The sequence below is a fragment of the Limulus polyphemus genome, unplaced genomic scaffold, assembly GCF_000517525.1.
Source record: "Limulus polyphemus unplaced genomic scaffold, Limulus_polyphemus-2.1.2 Scaffold1446, whole genome shotgun sequence".
NCBI classification, from domain to species: Eukaryota; Metazoa; Arthropoda; class Merostomata; order Xiphosura; family Limulidae; genus Limulus; species Limulus polyphemus.
Window position 1 is genome coordinate 54,166 of NW_013667056.1, and position 9,206 is coordinate 63,371.

The following is a 9,206-nucleotide window of genomic DNA, read 5'->3' on the forward strand; positions in this document are numbered from 1 at the left end:
AATCCATTATAGGTACATTTTTACACTGTTGTTACATACAGGGTTCAGTGTAGGTACATGTTACTTTGTTCGTACATGAATATTCCAGTGTAGGTACTTTTTACACTATTCTTACATTCATAGTCCATTATAGGTACATTTTTACACTGTTGTTACATACAGGGTTCAGTGTAGGTACTTGTTACACTATTCTTACATTCATAGTCCAGTATAGGTACATTTTTACACTGTTGTTACATACAGGGTTCAGTGTAAGTACATGTTACTTTGTTCGTACATTAATATTCCAGTGTAGGTACTTGTTACACTATTCTTACATTCATAGTCCATTATAGGTACATGTTACTTTATAATTTATTTTTAGACACATTGTGCTACTATATTAAGAGTAAATAAACACAAAATCAACATTTTTTGGTACAATGAAAGGTAAAATAATTATTATTAGTTACAGCTGACTAGTTTCCATGACACAGTTATTATCATCAGGTCTATAATCTACAGTATAAGCTTAGCCTATATTCAACTACAACCATCAATGGGTAAGTTCATTTTATAAACAAGGTCAGGAAACAAGGGGAGTAAAGTAAATCATAAATGAGGGATTACTTTATTCTCTCATTATGGGCTTTGTTGAATCGACCTAAAAATTGACCCCAAATTTACTTTTAAGAGTTTCCATATTATAACTTCTGATATGTTTTGTGTATCTCCAAGCAATTTTGCAAGCTTTCTGTAAGCATTACAAGTCTTTTGTAGACAAAATTCAGAATTTTTAATGAAGTATTTTTATTAAAATTTCTCTGTGAATACATGAAATCAAAGTGTTGACTGCTCTGAGTGCAAAGTGATTTTAATGTTAAGAATAAAAATACTTTTCTTCATTTCTTTTATCAAATTTCATTTGCATAATCTCTGAAGCCTTCTAAATGAATTAAAAACTTTTTTTTTCTCTCACGTGAAAAAAAGTAATATAATACTTATCTGGGTCTTCCTTTCTTTTTCCTTTTATTTTGGCTGTCAGCTGTTGATAAAACTTAACCTTCCTTTTTTATACTAATGGTACTACTACACTAAATATTTTTTATTTAATTAAATAATTCTCATTAGAACACTAAATAATAACACTTAAAAAGCAAACAATATCCTGTAACTATCATAATGTTTTCTGGCTTTCTAACTGTGTAATAAGAACAGTTTAAAATTTAGCTAAGCTTGCCAATGTGTTTCCTGTGGGAATAAAGTTTGAAATGAAAGTGAAATAGACAATTCTCTCTACAGAAAACAATGTAAAATAATAAGTTTATGGCTCTGTAAACAAGTAAGATTCAAGGCTATAAAAATATTTCATTGCTTGAGTAACAACTGTCTTATAATTAATAATTTACATTAAATTTCTTACTCTTGGGAGGGGTGTTAAATAAATGAGAGAAGAGGGAATACTTAAAGATCAAATGTCACAATTCTCATACTAGGGTGAGATTAAGGGTTTTTAAAAATATTTCTTATACAATTTAGAAATTAAAACTTATGTTAAAATTTGATTTATTTACATTTTTATGCCAAGTTTATTTGTATACCATTGTGATAATGTAATTTAATTAAATTTTGAGTGTAATTCTTTAAAACGTCATGACATGTACACTTTGACCTGCCTACAGCAAGAGGGTTAACTTAATAAAATGTTTCATTAATTTTATATACACAATTTTTCATACAAAGTTTGGTCAGATGAATTAATCCATTAATATGTTCAAATGGTAAGTCATCAGTATCGAGTAATCTGAATAAAGTATCTAACACATTATCTGCTGGAATATTTGTGAATGAAGAAGTAACATCTAGTGATACAAGTAAGTCATTATCCTGGATTTCAATGTTCTTGAGTTCCTTCACCTAATCAGTGAAGTTTTTGTTGGCTCTATGGAAAATCAGTTTTTTCCAATTTCCAAGAAAGATTTCCAATTTGCATACCAGGTATATTGATGACAGTTTTGGCATACTTATTGGTAATAGGACTGAACTTGACAACTTTATTAATTCTCTTTCAGCCTTTAACCCTTCTTTAAACTTCATCTGGCACATTTCTACCAGCCACCTGTCATTTCTGGAAATCAGCATTGAAAATAACAAACTGATCATTATTGTTCATTACAAGCATATGGACTCTCATTCTTTCTCATGCTTTGATTCATCTCCCACCACGTTCATTTCCTTACTCTCATTTTTTGTGTTTATGTCACATTAGTAGTGATAACAATGATTTTGTCTCCAAGTTTGAAGAAATGACTGACTTCTTTTCCTCTAGGGGCTATCCTAAATGAATCTTGGGAAAGGCTTTCTTTAAAGCTGGTCATAAACCTTGTAAGAATACTCTTGAGACATTATCACAAAAGACAGAACATAATAAGTTTACTTTAGTTATTCCTTATCACCCAGTTGTGTCCTACCATATCACCAAAATTATCAAGAACAACTTTCACAATCTTCAAACTAATACTGACACTAAGGGTATTTTCATTAACAGCCCTTTATTGGTTTTAGACTCAATCAATGCCTTCGGGATACCCTTGTTAATTCTAACTTGTCTAATTGCTCATCCTAACACTCCTCCTCGTTCTTTCCCCTGCAACTGAACATGTGTAACTTTTCAACACATTGACAATTGAATTTTTGTGTCATTTCCCAAAATCATTCTTACATTAGAAATACTTTTATATGTTAATCAGAATCTGTTATAGACTGCATTGTTTGTGATCTTTGTAACTTGCTGTACATTGGTGAGGCTGGTCACAAAATCAATGACAGATTTTGCAAACACAGACAACACATATTAAATTGTAATCTCGACTTACCAGTCTTAAGACACATTTCAGATGTCAAACATGACTTGTTACATTTCAGACTTGTTTTTCTAAGATCTAAACCAACAGACTGTTATTTATGTGAATGTAAAGAATGATACCTTATTATACTCTAGGTACAATTTCTCCACTTTTTTTCTAGATTTTATTATCATTATATCTAATGTCTGGTGAGTTACCTACTTTAGAAAGTTTGTGTCTATAGGATAACCTACATTAGAATGGTAGTAAAATGTACTGTGTACAGAATAAGTTCTGAAGAAAAATATGGTCTCTGATCTCCTAACTCTGTTTTGTTCTGTTAATTTCAGTTTTTATAAAACATACCAATGTTCAAAATATTGATGCAAGTAAAATGTGCTATTCTTACTGCACATGTTAGTGAAAACAAGCAAAAGTATAAGAAGTGTTTCAAGATACCAAAGGAATTAACTATGTGTTGAGTAACTAACATAAGGGAGGCATGTCTGGTCCCCCATATATCTTGTTTTCTTCCTTGTACTTTGTATGTTTCAAAACAAGCATATTATTTGTGTGCTTTTATGTTTATTTTTTCATGTAGTCATACCAAACAAAGATATTCTTATTCAGTATATTTATTGTATATATATATTTTATATTAGATGTAAAGCTGTATGAGAACAACTTTTGTGGAAATCATCTAAAAGAACATGAGATGATGCCTGGTGGTAGTACAAGTCACATATGTGTTGTATCTGGTGAAGAATTTGTTAGTGAAAGTAACCTAAAGAGTCATGCAAAGATACTGACTGAGGAGAAACCATACAGTTGTGCAGTATGTGGTAAAGAATTTATATGTAAATTTACTAAACAGTCATGAGAATATACATTGAGAGAAAGCATACAGTTGTAGTGTATGTGGTTAACAATTTGAAACAAATAGTAAACTTGATTAACATACACACTCTGGTTAAAATCCCATAGTTGTATAGTATGTGACAAACAATTTGGAGCAAAAAGTAATCTGAAGATCCATTAAAAGATACAATCTGAGAAGTAACCATATGTTAAGGAACATTACTCACCTCTCTACAGAGCAAAAAGCTATTATCTCTTGCATCTGCCAAAAATTTTTGTGCATGCAACAAACTTTGAATGAAATTTCCACTTCTACTTTTATTAACATGGACTGTCCCCCGTCTATCATGTAATCATCATTAGACTATAGCCCTCCAGATATAAAAGGGTGACACATTCTTCATGCACAATAAATTATGACAAAAATGCCAACTTTTAAGTATGTCAGCTAGAATGTTGAATCAAATTATTTTAAATTTTTCCTTTTTCTATCAAATTTTTAGTTTTGGTGTATGTTTTCCAGTGTTTATAATAACATTTTTTCACATTAGTATTTCCCATTGTTTTAACCCAGCATATGGATTTTATTGTTAATTTCATCATTACATCAATGACCTAGGCCTATGCACTTTAGACATAATAGACAAACGTTTAGAGAGACATGTAACGAAAATAAAATGTAAATATATTACCAATTTGTGTTTCCAAGTCTCTTGATATTTCCCAAGGTTCTGTCATTCTTCAACAAAAGTCATTTCATAACATACTTACCATCTGCTGACCCTATAGCTATCGCTTGACCACTAGAGTTTCATGTATTTGCCCATCAAAGCATTGGTCTTTTTTCTCACTTGCTCCAGTCTTTTATACCCCACTCAACTGCCCTTGGTGATATTTTCTCCACCTATGTCAGTGTGTCCTCTTGTATATAAGCACCTCATTCAGATAACTTCATCACTCTTTCTCGACAAAGCGTTTAGACACAGGTTTCTTTACACAAGTGCTGGAATAATTAACTTACTTGGTTATGTTTTTTGCATCACCTAGTGGATTTAGATATAAGTAATGATATTAATAAAAAAAAATTTTGACATGCTGTTTTAAGGCATGAATTCACAGGTTACAGTTTCTGACAGAAACTAATTAGCCCACCCCTATACAATATCTAGCATCTCTCAACAGTCAGGGGAGGGGGTTCACTCTCAATTGAGGCAGTCTGTGAGCTGATTCGTTTTTAGATGGAGACATATATTCTGTCCTTTAGCGTCTCTTCAGGGCATTATGTGGTGCTTTTCTCAATGATCTAGGACAGTCTGATGAGCATTTTTCCAGTGCCTTCATTTACTAGGTCAGCTTCTCATGAGGCCACTTTGGATCAACCTCCTCCTGCTCCTTTTTCTTTAGTTAATCAGTCAAGTTTGTCTAGTTTTGGAGATTTCTCCAATTGACTTTGAATCTACTCCTCCTTTAATGGCTGAAAGGTCTAACTGTGTATATTTAGTTTTTACTCTGTCCATGATATGGTTGTTCATGTGGGGAGATTTGCAGCTCAATTATGTGAGGAATAGCTGTGCTTTGTCCCACACGTTCGTCTGCAAGCATGTTTTGGCTTACCACCACCAAGATGATTCATATTAAGTTTCCCAAGAACTTGATCCTCTTTTGGATATGTGGGGTTCCAGACTGAACCCTGTGATCAATTACACACAGATCATTATTTTCTTGGATTCGTTTGACCATCTTTACTGTTTTGCTCTTTCTTTGGTTTCCTGGCTTGTATGTTGTCAGGATTTATTGGGTAGAGATGCATTGTGGGAGGGAGCTGTCTACCTGCTCTATCCTTGTGCGAGTTATGTGAGGCTCCTTCTTTTCTCCCTTGAGATTCATGGGCACACCACAGCAGTTGGAATTTTGTACTGGTGTTGCCTTTTTGTATTATTTATTGGTGTTGGCCTCAAGGTGCACATGATCATTGTGTGTCCCAATCCTTGGCTTCTGCTCCTTGATTTATTGGTGCTTAGAATGGATCCCATCCGTAATTAAGAGACTACTCCACTCAGGCAGACTGTCGCAAATGGCGTCATGGTCTGCCCTCTTTTAGTAGAGTGTGGGGGAGCAAGGTTAAAACATTTTCTGGCGACTTGGACTTCCTTCATCACAGTTTCTTCTGTTTCTGGGATCATGGTTAGTCATTCAGTTCAATTCTCCTCCCCCATTATCCTTCTAACTTGTAGTATGTCCACCCCCAACAGATCCAATGATCCAAGACAATGAGAAAGTTACTGGTCATGGAGGAGGTAAAGAGAGACTTTATCCCATTCTTCTAGGACTTTATTCCCATTTGTTTGTTATGCCCAAGAAGATGGAAGTTTGGCGGTCAATCATTGATCTGTTTTACCTCAACCAATTCTTAGATCCTCTCAGGTTCACAATGGAGTCCTTTATCACTCTGTATTGGGTTTTTCACTAGGTCTGTGGGTGACCAAGTTTGATGTTGCCGATGCATATCTCCACATTCCCATAGCTACATCATCCTGCACTATTTACGTTTTATTTGAAATGATCATGTTCTGCAGTTCAGGGCTCTGCCCTTTGGACTAGCTTCTGCATCTTATGTCTTCTTCTCATCTCTTTCATGGTTTGGATGTGTGCACACACTATTATATGGATGATTGGCACCATCTTGGCATTTGGAAGAACACCATACCTAGATTCTACTTTTTGAAGCCACAATGGCAGGCTTTCTTATCTGAGCCAAGAAATACATTTTCTTGCCAACTCAATATATTGTTTATCTTGGTGTCCTTTTCAACACATTTTTAAGATGGATGCTGGCACCTCCCATCCAGCTCAGGATATGGAACGTGTATTCAGGCTTTACTCAAGTTTACTTCTCCTACTGCATGGATAGTTTTCTTTTTTGGGGATGTGGGCATCCCTTGAATCTCTGTTTCCTTTGGTATGCACACACACATGTGGTTGCTGCGTGACCATTGGTTTATGAATGGCAATCTACTGGATTATCTTGTCTCCCTAATAAAGTGCACCATCTCAGATCTAGAGTGGATGTTGGATCTGAGCATCACTACCATTGGTGTTTCTATACTGCCCCTTTATCCCGAGATTCATCTCTTCAAAGATGCCTCACTTCAGAGATGGAGTGCATATAATGATGGTCAGGGATTCTAGAGTCTATGGGTGAACAACGAAACTTCTTTCCAGAACAAGATCCTTGAACTGCTTGCTGTTCAGCGGGCAATGGTTCAAGGTCTAGATCTGTTAAAGGAGACTATCGTTCTGTTTCATTACAACAACTCCAAAGTGGTCTCTTACATTTCCCTTCTAGGGGACACGCATTATCGAGACCTTTGATTTTTATCTTTGGATGTTCTCTACTAGGCTCACTTACATCTTCTCAGCCTCCTGGCTGGCTATGTTCCTGGGGTAATGAATTTCATAGCAATGGATGCCCCATTGCGAGGTTTTCCAGTGTATTTGCTCACAGTTCAGGTCTCTGATGTTCAATGCATTCACCACTCATTGGGACTTTCAGTTGCAGGCATTTTGGTCCCTGGTACCTCATCCTCGGGCTTTGACAATAGATGCATTCACTTTAGATTGGATGGGATTACACCTCTATGCTTTTCCCCCAGGGTAACAGAATTTTGGCTAGGATTTGATCCACTACTTGTTGAGTACTGTTGGTAGCTCCAATTTGGCTTATTCCAACCATGGTTTCCACTTCTAATGTATCTTCTAGAGTTTCCACCTTTGCCACTTTCTTATTAGCCATCTCTGCTGAGGCAATCACAATCCAATATTCTACAACTATACTTTTCCAAGTTCAAATTTTATGTATGGTGGTCCTTTGCACGACATTGAGGTTTAATTTCTGCAGTCGCCTTGTATGTGTTTCAGTCTATCCTTAGATCCACAATGGACATTTCTCAATGGAATTGACACACTTTAGACAATGGGTTTCACAAGAAAATTGAACCCACTTCACTCAAAGGTGCTCACCATATTTTGTTTCATTTGACCTGGTTTTTGGGCTCTGGTCTAGCTTTGTCTACTGTTGCTTTATATACGATGACTTTATCAAATACTTTTTGATATTCTAAACATCAGATGGTATTTGAATTTGCAGTGCCATCCAGCCTTCTAAATTTGTTAAGTGTCATTCATCCCAAATGGCCTTTTTAGTTACTTAAATGGGTTATTAAGGTGGTATTACATGTTTTGTCTCAACATCCATTCGAGCCTTTAGCTTCATGTACTATGTTTCACCTTTTCCTTCATGTGTATCTTTTGTTGTTGCTGTCATGTGGATTTCGAAGGTCAGAGTTGTTTGAACTATAGGTGCTCAGGAATCTATATCACTCCAATTTTGTCCTGTTATACCCTTATAGGTCTTTTCTCCCTAAGACACTGACAGCCTGGAAAAGGGATAAATCCTTCTCACTGATTCTTTGGCCAGATATTTCTCACATTTACAAACGATCAGACCCAAGTCATTTGTTATGTCCTGTCAGAGACCTGAGGTGTTAGGTGGCTCACACTAATGCCTTCTGAGGTGCTCGAACGCAACTCTATTTATTGGGATTCCTCAGTATCCCAAGAGTTCTCCCCAGTTACTTTGACATGGTGGCTTTTCAAATTGGTTTATCTTCCTTGTTCTGGACTTTCTTTCCAGGCAGGAATCTTTTGAAAGCTGCATCTCATCAGTTACGTCACATTTCTATGTCTTTTTTTTGCTGCCCATTTGCATCACTTGCTGGAGGACATCATATGTGCTGATATATGTTCTTCTGCCATTGGTTTTCTCATGCATTCTCTTCATGATCTTATTCTGAGGATTTTCGACCACCCCTATGGCTGTTTTGACAACTTCTGCTAGAATTATAAGGAGGAGTTGGTTTTTTTTGTCATCCTCTTGTCTCTTTGCTTTCCACTCTTTTTTCACTGGATCACACTCTGTGGCGAGTTTTGCCCAGACAGGTTTGCTTTTATCATTTTAATTCAACACTAGCAACCAGTTTACTACCTAGGACACCATCTCTTTCTTTCGAACCAAGATATAAGGAGGTAGGTTGTGTCTTTAGTCTGCTGGAAATTTCATATTTTTTTAGACTGAAATACAGCTTAGTTACCAAGCTTGATAAATTATAGTGGAAATAATTTATGATTTTTTGGTTATCCAACTGTATATATAAAACCCAAAAAATATTATTTCGTTTCATATCCTCCACTTACAAAATTTTAAAAGGCTTAGCAACCTATGTCAAGCAGCAACTGAGTACAAATGTTGTAACTAGACGAGATAAATGTTTGCATTTACTTCTTTATTTATTATCCTATGTTTTAAGAAAATATGTTTAAGAACTCATTTCTGAATAACAATAATCTATATATATATATATATATAATGTATAATAATTAAAATGTAACTGTATTTTACAAATTACTAGTCCTACTAAAACACAGCCAAAACAGATCACTTAGAAAAGACTAAAGGTCAGTTTT

General features: G+C 35.1%; 1 protein-coding gene across 5 annotated transcripts in view; it reads left to right on the plus strand.

Annotated features, from left to right (window-relative positions):
- The window catches only part of LOC106463612, a 62,957-nt gene that overhangs the window by 47,870 nt on the left and 5,881 nt on the right, over positions 1-9,206 (plus strand). For all 5 annotated transcript variants that reach the window (XM_022391146.1, XM_013923661.2, XM_022391148.1 and 2 more), the window contains one exon: positions 3,488-3,660. In XM_022391146.1, the coding sequence (XP_022246854.1) occupies positions 3,488-3,660 (173 nt within the window). The remainder of the gene's footprint in view (positions 1-3,487; positions 3,661-9,206) is intronic.